General features: G+C 50.9%; 5 protein-coding genes across 5 annotated transcripts; 2 read left to right on the top strand and 3 right to left on the bottom strand.

Annotated features, from left to right (window-relative positions):
• Positions 1 to 2497: 2497 nt before the first annotated feature.
• Positions 2498 to 5357, bottom strand: TRIVIDRAFT_77308 (glycosyltransferase family 2 protein; the record flags this gene model as incomplete). The annotated part of the gene is made up of 2 exons (XM_014098861.1): positions 2498 to 4110; positions 4211 to 5357. The coding sequence occupies 2 exons, from the start codon at positions 4925 to 4927 to the stop codon at positions 2854 to 2856; spliced, it is 1974 nt and encodes a 657-aa protein (XP_013954336.1).
• Positions 5358 to 9121: 3764 nt separating this feature from the next.
• On the top strand, positions 9122 to 10763 carry TRIVIDRAFT_216443 (glycoside hydrolase family 12 protein; the record flags this gene model as incomplete). The annotated part of the gene is made up of 4 exons (XM_014098860.1): positions 9122 to 9489; positions 9863 to 9918; positions 9981 to 10405; positions 10476 to 10763. 4 exons carry the CDS (start codon positions 9246 to 9248, stop codon positions 10735 to 10737), a joined length of 987 nt encoding a protein of 328 aa, XP_013954335.1.
• TRIVIDRAFT_216441 (uncharacterized protein) lies at positions 10736 to 11427 on the top strand (the record flags this gene model as incomplete). Its single annotated transcript, XM_014098859.1, has 1 exon — positions 10736 to 11427. One exon carries the CDS (start codon positions 10958 to 10960, stop codon positions 11297 to 11299), a length of 342 nt encoding a protein of 113 aa, XP_013954334.1.
• An 860-nt stretch (positions 11428 to 12287) lies between these two features.
• On the bottom strand, positions 12288 to 13181 carry TRIVIDRAFT_48266 (uncharacterized protein; the record flags this gene model as incomplete). The annotated part of the gene is made up of 1 exon (XM_014098858.1): positions 12288 to 13181. The coding sequence occupies one exon, from the start codon at positions 13179 to 13181 to the stop codon at positions 12288 to 12290; it is 894 nt and encodes a 297-aa protein (XP_013954333.1).
• A 560-nt stretch (positions 13182 to 13741) lies between these two features.
• TRIVIDRAFT_203212 (uncharacterized protein) lies at positions 13742 to 15239 on the bottom strand (the record flags this gene model as incomplete). The annotated part of the gene is made up of 5 exons (XM_014098857.1): positions 13742 to 13800; positions 13861 to 14228; positions 14305 to 14558; positions 14624 to 14720; positions 14788 to 15239. 5 exons carry the CDS (start codon positions 15237 to 15239, stop codon positions 13742 to 13744), a joined length of 1230 nt encoding a protein of 409 aa, XP_013954332.1.
• Positions 15240 to 15530: the final 291 nt, after the last annotated feature.

The following is a 15530-nucleotide window of genomic DNA, read 5'->3' as shown; positions in this document are numbered from 1 at the left end:
AGATCTGCTCTTCTTCAGCTTCTTTGTGCCGGCGTCAAGTGGTCTTTGGGCTATTGATGATCTGCTGAGGACATGACAGATCCATCACATGGCGAACAATGTCGTGCTATATATTTCCAACATGCGTTGATACAGGCACTAGCTGAGGTAGGGCTTGCTGTTTGGGGTGCGAGACGGCATTAGTATCACAATCTAATTGTTCCAAGGCTGCATGTGCTCATTCTTCGGGACTGGACACAGCAGCTGACGAATGGCAGCATTTTCCATTTGCCAACGCCCAGAGGTTCTAGAAGCGACTGCATCTCAAGGCTGGGCGGAGAGTCCAAAATCAACCAGCCCAGCAAGAGACATGAATGTTTAAAATGTTTGCCGGGCTGGATTCCCAATCAGACAACGCCATCAACGCCCGAGATGCCTATTCAGAAGCTTGATCCTCAGCCGCGACGTCATGACCCTTCCCGAGGCATGTAGACTGACATCTCCATCTGCCTCATGTCCTTACCCTGCAACCAAGCAGTTCTACACGATGCATCAAGACACAACACCCATATTCACATCACCTAACCTACCTTAGCACATGTACTTTTCAAATGTATACTCGTACAACCCCCCAACCTTCTCATTATTCTCAACGTTCCACATCCCAATCCAGCATAGAATCATTCCTCCATCAACAAAAACGGGCTTGCATCCAATATGCCCCGAAAAGACAAAGATGCGGGGAAAGCGGAGCTTCAAGACAGCCTGACATGGAGCCGAAAGGCATTAGCATCAGCACCAAACAGGCGCTCTTACATGTGCCCAACCTCCCTCCCCATCATGTCATGTCATTTGCACAAAAAGCTCAAATCCCACAGTCACCCAGTCAACCAGAATGTAACCAAACCGCTGCCCGTCCCCAAGAAGATCCCGTGGCCTTTGTTGCAGCAAGCCTTTTTTTGCTCGCTTTTCCGCTCCAATCCGGACTTCCGTCCCTTTATTGCTCGGCAACCCCCGTTTGTAACCAGTCACAATCCTAAACCCTCCCCCTCCTGTAACGCCCTTGTAAAGGACTCCAAAAATTCTACTAGCATGTCCTCCATAATAATAGTAATACCTGTTTGTACTTGGACATGTAGGCAGAAAGAGGGGGGACCTCGTACAGATCTGGAAGGTGATGCAGGCCGCCCAAAGCCGATCAGCCGCACCGCCGCCTTGGATGCATTTGGGATCGTTCTTTTTTTTGAACGCTGTCATGTCAGCCTGACAGCGGTGAAATCGGGGAGCGTAGGCCGTGGGTTTTTGCTCATCGTCTGTTTGCCTATATTTGGATCTGGGCCGATTCAACGATGCATCTTGTCTCCGCCCGGTCGCAAGGATATAGGATACATGGACAGGGCTTCCGGTGTGTACGAGTACAGTGCATGTATGATGTATCATCACCAACACAAAACCGCCCATGGAGATTTGCTGTTGAATCCACTCGCCGCGCAATCCGTTTCTACTGTACTCCGTAAACATGAAGGCCTGCTATCCTCCGGCAACCCCCACTCCTTGACCTCCGTACAAAACCTGCATTCCTTTCCAAGGAAGACCAAAAAGCAAATAATAGCCAAGACAAATCAGGCTTTACCGAACCCCCCCGTGTCTCTCTCGAGCATTCAAAGTTCAACACTTCACCCTCTCCCCGCACGTCAACTCATTCCCACCGAAAACGGTAACTCGGCGCTCTGCCAAGGTTCCAGAACACACAAAAAAGTTCAAATGGCGCTCAGCATCCTGCCATCAATTCCACAGCAGGCCAAAGCCCATGTACCCATGTAGACCGCGAAACCTGTAGCTTCCCATGCTCTCTCGCCTTCTCAGGCCTGATTACTTACCAATACTCGTAATTTTGACCCTCATTTTTTTTTTTCCATCCCGTATTCCGTGCCCAAATACAAGCACTCCGTTTCCACCAAACCCCCCTATTTTCCCTCATGACATCGTATCAGCCAGTATCTCTCACCGAAAGAACATCAAAGCTCCTCGGAGAGCTCCGTACGAAGTGACATGCCCAGACGCGCTCCACCCAATTGCAAACCCACCATCACGAACGTCAGAATGAGTCCACCAAGAAGCAAGAAAATAAGCTTCCACCCATTTCAGCTCTACCTCGAAACTTGGTGCCACGCGTTGTGCTTGCCAAATCTGACACGATCTGAGCATACTAGGCGCCAGGCCGCTCGTAATGACCTCCCATCACACTCAGCCGCCTCATCAGCCCCTATCCCGTACTGGCAATGCCCTTCCGTGGTGCCGGAGCATAGGAGGATCATTGTCAAGTTTGTTTTCCTGCTAAGCTGCACAGCATACGGACATTGTGTGCATCGGTTTGTTTCAATATGAGGGAAAAGAGCAAGCCAGCCGAAGCCAAAGGTTAAACAAAGCCATGTTCCGAGCCGAAAATCCCGGGCCTTTGGCTTGAACTACCAAATTAGTCTCACTCTTGAGTTGTACAGACTGATGGAGAAAAGAACGTTGTAATGAATGTTATTCATTTGATCGCTAGATACATGGCGAATTGCGTCGCCGTATTAATCTATAGTTGCAGTGTCCCCGACTGTGTCGAGCATGTACCTTAATTACCTTATTGTCAAGTCAAAATATTCACGTGTCTGTCTCTATGTTCATACATATCCCTTGCGCCTTTCAACATCTAAAAAAAAAATTCACAAAAATATCCCGTAGAACCCAACCCGCCGCACTGGTCGTAATGCTCCGCAGCCATCAAACATCCCTCACATTCACATTGAAACACGTACTCCGATGTCGTGGAGCCCGAGACACGGTTTAATGTGCAAGTGTCCCTGAAAGTTTTCCACCGTAATGCATTTAGAAAAGGAAAGATGCGACAAATATAAGACAGGTATATAGCGTCGAAAAGGTGTACTCGAATTCGAACCAGGCGGCCTGGCCACCAAATGCAATCTTCTTGCTCTGGGTTGTCGGGTGCGCGACCTTGGTTTCGGGGTCGCGAACAAGAAGATCTTCTCGGTCGGGCATCTGGGGAGGGTCAATGGCGTAGGCGACTGGAGTCCAGAGAGAGCTGCAGATGAAGATGAATGTCAAAGGTGGCCAGAAGGCGTGCGTGACCAGGCAGAGGAGGATGTCCCTGACGCGGTTGCTCTCCTGGAAGAAGCAGCGGTACGAGACAAGGCATACAGCAACCAGGGTCAGATAGACGAATGCGAGATGGAAGAGAGCCATGTAGTTGATGAGAATGGTCCACAGACGACGGAACATGTTCTTCCTGAGCTTGGGATCACGCTCGTTCAGGGCCGAGGAGAGCGAACCGGTGGGCTTGAAGGCCTGGGCTTCTCCGCCAAGCCACCTTGGCAGGAGGAAAGCTCGAACGATGCAGAGAGCAATGTAAGGCGACATCCAAAGCTGGTAACGAGAGCCACGCTGGCCAGTGTGATAGCCGGCGGGGATAAAGAGAACAAACTCGCAGAGACGGTTGGAAATGGTGTTGGCAAAGCAGGCGCGGATGAGCCATCGCAGCTGTGTATCGTTGGCGTATGCGACGAGGGGTTTGCCCATGATCAAAATGATGGGGATGGCAAAGAGCGAGATGGACAGCAAGATCGTGTACAGACTAAGAGAGGCGTAGAGGAAGCCAGAGAAGCGCTGGGCGAATGTCATTTGGCGAACCTTGTCACCCCACAGGCAAAAGTTGAGCTTGAACGAAGTGTCCACGGTACCAATGGCCCATCGAGTGCGCTGTTTCAAGTGGCTGCCGTAATCTTCAGGAACGGTTCCAAACTGAAGAGGCTCGTGAACGTAGGCCGTCTTCCATCCCTTACCGAGCATGAGAGTCGATGTCGCCACGTCTTCGGCCAGCGAGCCAAGGGGGAAGTTTCCAATTTGTTCCAAAGCCTCTCGCCTAGCGACATAACCGGATCCAGTACACCAGGCTACGCCCATGGCGTCCTTGATGGGCTCAATGACGTGAACGAAGAAATCTAGAGACTGAGCTAGAGGGTCGGAAGGCGGCGTGTTGTAAAACAGCTGGGGAGGGCAAACCAAGGCCATTTTGGGATCCATTACAGCGTGAGGAAGCAAAGCACGAAGCCAATCTCTCTCGGGAATCTGTGAGACGTGTTAGTCAATGAAATTTGGCGGTTCAAAATGGCCTTTCTCCTCCTTATATATATCTCTCTATCCGTACACAGAAAAGGGCAAAACTTACCATATCAGCGTCCAAGGCCGCCATGTACTGGCCAGCGCCGCCAGGCAACAAGTGAACTTGATCCAGACCATAGTTGAGGTTTCCGGCCTTGAAATGATGGGGCTGTCCAGGAATTTTGGTACGGGCCATGTAGTACAGATTCGGGTAGGTGTGCGAGAGGATAGCGCAAGAACGCTCCAGGCCGGGAGACTTGGCGTCGTCCAAAACAATGACTCTAAAGCGGTCAATGGGGTAGTCTTGATCACAGGCGCCGCGAACCGTATCCATGACAAGCTCGTCATCCTCACCGCAGCAGGTGACGAAGCAATCGACAGTAGGCACATCGTTTCCAGTCAGCCTCATCTTGGGCCTGTGTCTCTTCTTCAGGGACCACATGGTCCAGGTGTTGTGCATGAGCGAGGGGATGGCGACAGCCAGTTCGACGGCAATGAAAACCCAGGCGGCGGCAAAGGTAGTGCCCGAGGCCTTTTGCGCCAAGATGACGCAGGCAATGCGAAGTCCAAGGTAGGTCAGGTACATTCCGGTGTTGAGAAGGGTGAGAAATGGCGTCAGAGTGTAGAGATATCTCCTCCAGCCTTTCCAGATGTCGGCGTCGTCTCGGTCGTGCAAGATGGTCACGCCATTGTGATCGTCATTGTCGCTGCTAACCTCTTTGCTTGGAGAACGCCCATTCTGCGGCAAAAGAGTGGTCAGGCTGATGTGACTTGGATTCTGCATTTCAAGGAAAACAGGAAGTAAAGGACGTCAGCGGCGACTTCGCGGCAAGAGTCATGGTCACAAGTATACAGGGAGTATATACCAACCACCAACAATTGGGTCAAAGGGAGAGAAACAGGGGGGGAGGGGAGTTGTAAATACCATTGGAGTAGATGATCTCGAATCAGCATATATCAAGTGTTTTGACGAGGACAAGTGGTCGTATGGCGTTGTAGCGCCGCTTCTCAACGTCAGTGACGGGGAGCTTCCCGTTCCTGCAATGGAAGGAGGCCATTGCGGTGCTGTGAAGTCATCAGGATGGGCCGCGCTGGAGCGGTTGGACCTCATGTTGTCAGAGAGCAATCGGGGATGAGAGTCGTCGGAGCCGGTTTGGTGATGACGCCGGAAGTTTCCAATATCAACCATCTCCTCATATTCTTCCTGGTGACCTCTCATCATGGCGGGCGAACGTTTTTATGTGGCTCGGCCACAAGCGAGAGAGAAGGGCCTTATCGGTAGCCAAAGGGGTGAGCGAGGGGAAAAGCCGGTCAGCCCGGAGCAATAGGGTTCAATGTTCTTTTTTCTTGTGCCTCAATGATGAATAGCAATGTGCTGTGAAAGTGTATCCTTGACCGAGTCGGGAGAGGCTGAAGATTGCACCAGATAAACGAAGGTAGCAGCGCAGGGCCTGCACTGGGCAAGCTATCCTGGTGGTGTAACGGGGCTGCTGCTCAAGGGGATGCTGTAGGTTCCCCCCTAAAAAATTATATGTACTAAACGAATGTGAAGCAGCGAAGCTATTCGCCGCAGATGACAGTGACAGCGCGGGAGGAGGGAATAGCGAAGGTTGAGGAGAGAGAAGAGAGATGCGAAAAAAGAAGAGGCCGAGACGGAAGGAGATGAATGTTGGATGAGATGGAGGGTGGTGTGTGTGGTGTGGCACAAGTAAGTACCTGGTACCGCGCGAGGTACGGGTTCTAGGTAGATGGAGCTAGCGCTGGTACGAGGGTGGTCGGGCTTTGTGCTAGCAAAGTACGAGGTACCTACTCGAGGAGGGACAGGCGGGTTGGCACACGAGGGCGGCTGGGAGTGGGAGACGGGTGGGGAGGGACGGTACATGTACATGTACTGTAGGTAGTACTTGGAAGGTCTTGTAGTAGTTACAAGGTAGTACAGTAGAGCAGTACATGTACAGTATTGGCGATGCAAATGTTCGGCCCTTTGGGTGGCTTTTTTCCAACAGCTCCATCACTCGCTCACATCATGCTTGCAAATGTACAAGCGCCAATGCCGATGGGCGATTTCCATCGTCGAGCTTCAGCGAGTGACGACAGCTGAGGATGGAACCTTGTTAGATGTACCAGACCTTGAAAGCAGCACGGCGGGAACAGCGGGTGGCAGTGGGCTGCCAGTGGCCAACGCTAAGCTCACAGCTGCCTGTAACGCCTGTGCGTGTAGGCGGTGCTGCTAGCCTGCGGAGCCGCCAAACGGGCTGGCAGCTGATGCAGGTACACAGTACTTTGTGCTGGTGGGCGTACACAAGCCTCGACAAGCCTTGACAAGCCTTGACAAGCCTTGACAAGCGCAGCTGGGCCGAGCGGGGTTCCAGTTTTCGCATCGTATCTTGTACTGGATACGCGCGGTGCCGACAGGGTTCACACCATTTTTTCTCGTGTTCTGACGGGCGGATAAGGCGAGCAGGGAATCGTCGTCATAGGCTAGCAGGAAACGGGCTGGTTTGCAGGCAGGTCGGAAGCGACAAATGCAGTATAACGCAAGCAACGTTGACACAGGCCAGCCAGACACAGCACCCTCTTTTTTTCATTTCTGCTGGTCTTTTGTGCTGCTGCTTTCTTCCCTACTGTATGTACGGAGCATGTACTGTCCCAAATACGAGGCCGGAGTGGCGTGACGTGGGCCGGGAGAGAAACTGGGACATGTACTTGTACGAAGCGGTCCTAGCAGAGAGGAGATGCTGCTATATTTGGACGGTTGCTGGCAAACGGCGCGCGCGCAGCATCCGAACTGGTACGTTTTGATCTGATCCATGAATTGCTTCGTCGGCTTCAAAGGAAGCTTGTCCATGCTATTTGCTTTGACATGCAGCCCAGCCCAGCCCAGCCCAGCCCAGCCTGCGGTGCGGAGCTGCAAATGACAAGTGCGTCGGGCGCTTGCACGAAGCATTACCTTGTTTGTATGCTTGAGCACAACCCACTAAAAACATGCTTCTGTCTCTGTCCAAGCCACCTTTTTTTGGGTTCTGATCCAGACAGACAGACAGACATCGAGCTGACGAGTAGGTACTCGTACAAGTACACTCCTCGGTACCTCCAAAAGGGGGTGCAATAAGGCAATGTACCTATAGATAAGCATCACCTCAATCCTGCTGGGCGTGATTGGCCACAGCGACCAAACTATCCTATGCCTACTCAAGGTACCCGTTCCCACCATCCACTAAAAAATCTCCTGGCAGAGTTTTTCCGCAACATGGCACAGCAGCTGTGATCGGCCTGTGGTGAGACTCAGACGTCGGGATGGTGTTAGTCAGTTGTCAAGTGATGCTTGTGCTGCCGTGATTTTCGTCCACTTTGGCCCTCATTCTTGTTTTCAGAGATTCCGAGGGGAAAAGAGGGGCAAGCCTCGTCTCCACCATCGGGATAAGGAAACCGGATTAGATCGTGATTGGCCTAGCGCTGAGAAAGAAAGAGAGATTCGAGGTGTAGTGTGTGGTTAGGAGGAAGTGAGTGAGTGGTTGGAGGAAAAAGAAAAGAAGGATTTTCTAAACAAAGAAATTAACAAAAAAGAAGAGGAAGAAGAAGAGGCGAGAGAAGAGTCGTTATTACTCCTCTCTTCCTTGGCCGGCGAGATGGCCTGAGTGAGAGCCCATCCCGCAATCATGTGTCCAACAAAGTACATGCAGCAGGCAACGTCAACTTCGTACTCGTCCATGGAGCAGGCCATGTACTCGTACTATACTTGTACCGAAGCCCGATTGGGAGCGAGTCGTGCGGTGGGTTTTGTGATGGCATCGCCGCAATCGTTGATACGGCCGAGATGCCACCAAAAGCTTGGTAGCGCTGCGTGTGTTGGTGCTGCGCTCGGCACTACAGCGGCGCACAGGCTGGCACAACTGACAGAATGGGAACGAATCGGCTATGCCACATGCTAGCAGTGGTGATTGCTCGTAATACTAGTACTTCGTAGCGGCCGTCAGACATTGACATTGATAACGGGAAAGCGGCTGGTGTCAGAAACGATGCCTGTCTGGGGCTCAACGCCATTGTCAAGTCCGGCTCCATCGGCTCTGCTGCGAGGCTTGTGTCGTTTGTTGACTTGAGGCTCGTTTTGTTTACCTGCCCCTTTTCTGACTGATGGATGGGTGGATGACCAACCTCGTATGTACCACCTGCGGTTGGTGGCAACATACAGATAGCAATCACACAGCTATGCAAGGAATTGTTGACGTGAGCCTGCACTGAAATAGCACAGCAGCATCTCGACTCCCGTCCGTGGCAGATGGCCGTCACCCGTCTTCAGCCCCCTAAAAACTCTCTCTGGCTGACACAAGTGCATCATCCCCCGTCACAGACGATCCACCGTCCCAGTTTTGACTTTTTTTTTTTTTTTCCTTTTCTCTCCCTCGCAGTGCTCGTACCGGCGATCAACGGACGCAGCTGCTGCATCGAGCACTAAACTCGTGTCTGTGGCGGCGCCCACTTGTTTCCAGCAGAAAAACTGGATGGACGGGATTTCGGAGCAATCGACATGGAGCTGTGGCTCATCGTGCGTTGAATTGAATTGTCAATCCCCTTGGCACCGCTGCTTCAGGTGTTCCAGCACTTCGCGGAACCGCTGAGGCGTACCGGCCTGTGCGCTAGACCACTAAAGCCCGCCCACCGCGCCCACTAGTGCCGCCTGTACTTTGCAGCAACCAGCAGAATTCAGCGCCACTGTCCGGCGCAGTACATGCGCTTGTACGGGCTCGTCCACGCCCCGGCTTGTAACTCTGCCCACAGCTGAGTCCAGGCACCCGGTACATGAGCATGTACCCGAGCATGTACATGTACATGTACAGGTGGGCAGTACATCGGCCGCGTACCTCGTAACCAGTAGCCCGTAACCTGTATCCCGTACCTTGAACAAAGCACAGCTCCTCGTATCGCTGACTCTCCTCTCACGAGTTGAGCTTCCCCCTCCATCCATTCGACAAAAAGCATCCAAATCTCTCGACGGCCCTCAGCGACCCTCGACGACGCTCGCTCGTTGACATCCGCAGTTTTGCGGCAACAGACGCTCGTTTTTCTCCTTTTCTCCTTCTCTCGCTTTTTCAGCAGCCGCCATGACGATCCGCATCCTCGTCAACGCTGCGCTGCTGGCCATCCCCATCGCCGTCACTTTGGGCATCTTGTTCGGCCTCCAATCCCACCGAGCAGCAACCGGACAGCCGCCTCTGTTTGCGCCTGAACCGCCCCCGATTCCATCGCCCAAACCGCCAGCACCTCCCAAGAATGGCATCACCAAAACGAGATACTGCCAGAAGTCTTTCGGAATCACGCCCGACACCAAGGGCCAGCAATATACCTGTAGGTGCCGCCTACATGTCACTGAGAATGTGATGTGGTGCAATGCAATTCGAGGTCGCCCAAATGGATACAGCCAAGGCGTAACACATTGGTTTCCAGCTGTGCTCATGCCGTTATGGCGGGGCCTGCCATGTTTCGACGCTGTGGCTCTGATCATGGACTTGTCTTGGATGCTTGCGAAAATATTTATGATGCCACACCAGAGCTCCATGTCCTTTGATGAATCCCTAGCATCACATGAAAAGCTAGTTGCTGCATCCTGGGGCTTGCTTTGGCCTAGCACTGCTGCTTCACATCTCCCCTCATTCACACCCATCTATTTCGTACATGCAAACGGCGACTCAACATCTTGGCTAACATTTGCTCTTATTAGTGAACCCCAATCAGTGGAATTGGAATCCGGGTGAACCAGGAGCGCTGTGTGTAAATGTATGTACTTGGAACCCAGGATTTCTCGTCCTAATGTAGCACCTGCTGATGACCATCCTCAGGTCACTACGTTTAACAACGGCACATATGCCACAAGCACCACTGCTCCCCAGTTTATGATTTCTTGGCAATACCCTCCTGGACCGGCGGATGATCCAGTCCATGCTTTCCCCAACATCCAGGTCGACAGCGGTGTATTCCCTGCAACCATTAGCAGCATATCCAAGGTCGATGTAGATCTCGAATGGTCTTATGGTATCGGCAATGAGACCACTGTTGCCGCAAGTCTTGCGGATCTCCAGGCCGATAACCTCAACACCAACGTCGCCATCGACATGTTTATTGATAGCGACAAGCAAGCCGCTCAGAACCCTTCAAAGGCCAAGTACGAACTCATGGTTTGGTTTGCTGCCATCGGCCCAGCTACTCAACCCATCGGCTTCGCCCAGGGCCCTGTTTCCACTCAGACGCTAGACGGCAACCAATTGTGAGTATCCTTGTACTTAACTCCGCACCCTCACGTAGTAGTACATATTGCTGACTTCCACCCCTTGTAGCAATCTTTACACTGGTGTCAACCAACAGCAGCAAAACGTCTTAACATGGTACACGAATACGCCAGTGGAGAAATTCAACGGAGACATTTCTCCTCTCATCAACAGCCTGTTCAAGCTCACCGCTACCGACCTTCCAAAGTCTGGCGACTACCTGGGATACCTGGCTCTGGGCTCCGAGGCCTTTTCCGTGGACAAAACCGTCACCCTTTACGTGCCAAAACTATCGATAGATATAGAAGCAGCTACATCAAGTAGCACCTAATAATATAGCGACTTGATTTTTTTTTTTTTTCTTCTCTTTCATCGTATCTCAACCGCAAGCCCTGCTCGATCATTACCCTGTTTGATCTTCCGACACGATCTAATTGGGGAAAATATTGGTGAAAATTTAACCGTCCAAGATCAGATCCGGCTGAAGTGATGCCGCCAAGCCCCTCTCTGGATGCAACCTCCCGTGGCAGTGGCGATGAAAAATCTCCTAGATGACGGCACGGCAAAATAAAACATCAATATATCGATCGAACAAGGCATGGCATTACTCCGATTCGATCTCGACAGGCAACGATGGGATTAGTGGCCTAGCGTCCCAGGAAATCGGGCGAATTTGCATTGCATGGCTGTTGAGCCGATTGCGTCTAGGGTATGGAGTTTGGGTGGGTTTGGTTAAGATGTGTATATGGATTTTTAAACCGTGCGCGTCAAGATGGCTTGGGAAAGCTACGAATTATGGAACTCGGGTGACACCTTTTTTTCGGGGTTTCTTCTCTTCTTCTCTTTTTTCATCACACTCATACCTAGTGCCAGCCTTCCCGGCAGCTTGGTAGGTAGTGGGGAGTGGCATCTCAGGAGTGAGGCTCTCATGGCAAAACTCTTCGGGTAAAAGCTGCGGAAGACTTAATTAACCTGTCGCCACCGCGCACCTGCGAGCCTTGCAATTGACCAATCACAATGGAGTTCGGGCAATTGTATTTTTAGAATGGGATGTTTTAGTGCAACAGTCGCGGTGCCGGTCTCCAGCTAGTATCTTCACGCTCTGCCTAGATGGGAGTTGGCAGCGGGTTTGGCTGAGGTTCCTGATGACGCACCTCTAATCTTAATAAGTGAAACGACGAGGCTGTTGGTGCTGATATATAGTTCAATTTCAAGACATGACGGGAAGCGTATTGACGCGGATTTTTCGAACAGTGAATGACTTTGTTACTTTGAAGCCGGAAATTTCCAGCTTACTCTTTCCGTGACGAACGTGAGAAGCTGTCAACGGGAATAGACACGGGCTAGAGGAAAAAAGAGAAGGGACAGAAAAAAAAAAAAAAACTCATCCTCTCCACCACTCTTTTTTTTTTCGGCCACCCCGGAGTCTATGGAACCCAAGTTTAGAGTACAAGCAGCGGAGACTTGCTTCTTTTTGTTAGCTGTCACTTGGCGACATGCTGCGGCCCTTTTTCATCCAATTAGTTTGAGTTCGTTCCTGGCTTGTCACGGAAAAGTGGTGCTGTGGCCCACGATTGAAAGGTGGGCTCGATAATCGGCTTGCTTGGCTGCCTCGTAATGGCGAATCGTGATTGATGATTAAGCTGTGCGGTTACGTACAAGTAGATGTATCGTTTGCCAAGTAATGCTGGGGACGACGGCTTTGACTTGCCGGCTGGATGTACAGCCTGACGAATGAATAAGTAGATCCAAATACTTAACTCGTATGTTGCCGGTGACTATCACGGTATCTCTAAAGGTACCTGTAGATCTCTCTTTCTGTGTATATGTTCTGGACTAAACAGATGCTATAACTCCATGGGTGACAAAAAGGTTGAAACATCATAGTCTACATCGCATTTGATCTTCCTTCTTCGACAACGATCCCTCCCAGAAATTCTTGATTATCTCCCAATACTTCTCTTCATTTCCCCTGGGTAGCGAACAATGGCGGCTGTTTAAGAAGCAAACATTCTCAACTTCGTAGCCCTTCTCTTTTGCTTCCTTTATATGCAGTTCAACATCTTTATACCCAACCACTACATCTTCCTTTGCATACAAGTAAAGCCGCCTTGCCAAGCTCCCAAAGACATTCGCATCATTGAGTTGGCGGCGGTAATCTTTTACGCCAGCGACTAGCCCAGCATGAGTTAAACTTGTAGAGAGGGTGACGGCGAGAAAGAGGAGCGGCTTTCCGAGTAGCTGTCCAAAGAGAGTAGATGGAAGAGACACTATAGCCCCGTTGTATGTGCGCATATAATCTGTTTGTCCAGGGCAACAGTCTATGATGATACCGTCGAGATACAGTCTAAGATCCAGCGGTTCGGCTTTCTCCTTGGTGTCCCGCAGCGAGAGGGTCAAATGAATGGCCGTATGAAGTCCTCCATTGGAGAATACGTGGAATAGTATCGAAGGCCTGCCTTTTACCCTGCTACTGACGTGCCGACGGATAGCATCGCGAGCCGGCTTTAAACGGGCACGAATAGCACTGGATGGCGCAGCTGCAAACTCGAATACTCGCGTAGTGACAAGGAGGATTGTTGCTGCAGGCCAGATGGTGCGGTAGCTGAGGAGATATTTCTGAATCCTGGTGGCCGTAGCCCCGCCGAGCCAGGTGAAGAGAACGATGAGAGAGGGGCCTTTTCCTTTATCGGAAGTAAGATCTGAGGATTCATAGAGATACAGATTCTCGCCGATAGGTTGGAGTGGCTCGAAGAGGTTGGGGCGGTTGGACATAACTGCCGCAAGCCGGAAATGCGATCCTTCAGATCGCAATGCACGTAACACAGGGAGATTTGCAGGCCATCGCACATATATTCTCAATGTAAAAATCCGCGCCCTCGGCTGAAAGGCTGGGCTCTGCCTTTATCATGGCATTGTGGATGGACTCTGCATGGGGCTGAGATCCTACGTCAGATATTGGTACTACCTTGCATTATTGGCCAATAGTCCTTCCTATAGGAGTTGCACATCCCTACGAATACCCTGCAATGGATGCAACCAAATAGGCCAGCTGCATACAGGTCTTGGATAATTCCCTCCAATCATTGCCTCACTTTCATACTTTGTTATCCTGAAGTTTCCGAGACAGGAATCATTCTGTCAGCGACGTCGTGGAACCGGAGAGCTGGGCGAACTTGGAGAACTATTTCGCCAAAGATTGCCATATATATATATATATATATATATTGCATGGGCAATTGAATTAAATTATTTATGGACTCTTCATTTGAAGCTTTGGCCTAACATGGCCGTTTTGCCTCGGTATCTACACGAGAGAGATGATTGCAGAGGTCCTAATATTGACTGACTTTTAGTTCCTGTTCTATTAAGTCGATAGCCTCGAGGTATGCGCCTGTATTCCCTGTTTCAGTATACCAGCACTAAGTGATGATCGACTACTACCTTTACTCACCTGAAACGTTCCATCTCTGATTTGCCTTTCGTAACAGGTCCATACATAGCGAAACCTGCGATGGATATCCCGAGGCTTCTACGGCTGGAGTCGTAGCCATGAGATAAACGATATTGGCCAAGCACTGGTAGATGCTATCCAAGAACCAAGGCGACAGGCTGGCGAGATTCTCGATAGATTCCTGATCCTGTACCATTTCTCTCAGTACTTCCACGAATGACATGGCCTTGGCGATGCAATCCTTCATTATGCTTTGGCATCGGAGAGCTATTTCTCGAGCAAGGGCCATTTCCGCCACATCAAGGGCCCTGTCGTTATAAATGGCGAATGAGTCGCAAGAGTGATGATCACATAGCTTCATCAGCGCGCTGAAGAGTAACGTATTAGTCTCATTGTTGTAACTTCTATGTTGTCTTCAATAAGCAGCATGAGCCTTGAATTCACCTCAGACACACGCCCACGGAGCTGTAAAAGTGCATCATGCTGGCCCTGTCTTTGCCGATGACCTCTAGGAAGGACCACAAGACCTGGCTGAGCACCTCGACGTCGTTCTGCACGAGTGCTAGGCTTCGCGTATTATCATTACAATGCTTGATAACTTCGCCTTGGAGGTGGGAGGCCTGAGCAAGACGAGCAAATGGACTCGCAGACAAATGTTTGGAAGATGATAGAATGAGACGCTCAGGATACATGGCTTGCTATAGAAAAAACTATTAGCTCCACTACTCTAACATTCAGTGTTGGCAAATCGGATGTTACTTACTCCAGCATCCCAAGCGTCATCATTGACAGGTAGATGAGATGTTGTCTTAGGGTCAGCGGATAGGAGAGGTCGGTTGTCTCCTACCGATGTTATATATCTGCTTGTGTTTAGCACTGCGCGATCTAGATAATACACACTGAACATGCCAATAGAGGGAGAATTACCGTTCAAGAATTACAACCAACCACCATACCCGCTGTCTCTCCTCCCAGTCTATCCAAGTGCGCGGCTGCTCTAAAACTTGAGGAGCATCTCGATTATGGATGCCGAGGACCATGGCTTGAGTGACACAACATCCCATCGAAGCATAGGCAGCCGGGAAGATTCCGTGCCCCATCTCATACACCGCGATAAGAAGGTTAGCCTGAAGCTTGAGCAGCGTGTATACACCTGCAATTTCTAGAGAAGCTGCGAATTCCTTTGCGCAGATGTACATCGCATCTCTCACCGCGTTGGACGAGCTTCCAGGCACATCCTGGATGAGCTTCATAGTTAGGAGCAACAAAGCGAAATCCGCTCTGGGCCGGTTACCCAGCTCTGAGTCAGCCAGTGACGTTAAACGCACTCGGCTGATGATGGGGATCCATTTATGAATGGTCTGGAAATACTGTGACATGATGATTGCGCACTGAGCCTGATCGCCTAAGTAGATCAAAACGGTGGCAGGGATCATGTCGCTCGACGGCGGTGACGGAGCATCCGGACGGGTCTGGATGTCTGTATCCAAAAAAAGCTTCTGGAAGCGGAGGGCTGCTGGATAGAATGAGCAAGGGGGCTGTGATATTAGGCTGGTAGTTTCTCGACTGGAAGTTGTCGGAGTGGATTGAGGCTGGGGAGAGAGCCTGCCCACATGGGTGGCAACAAGAGACTCCAGCTCTTGGATCCGCGTTTTCAGCTCATTCTCCGA

The sequence above is a fragment of the Trichoderma virens genome (genome assembly GCF_000170995.1).
Source record: "Trichoderma virens Gv29-8 chromosome Unknown TRIVIscaffold_81, whole genome shotgun sequence".
NCBI classification, from domain to species: Eukaryota; Fungi; Ascomycota; class Sordariomycetes; order Hypocreales; family Hypocreaceae; genus Trichoderma; species Trichoderma virens.
Note: the sequence above shows the minus strand (reverse complement) of the source record. Positions and strands in the feature narration are given on the sequence as shown.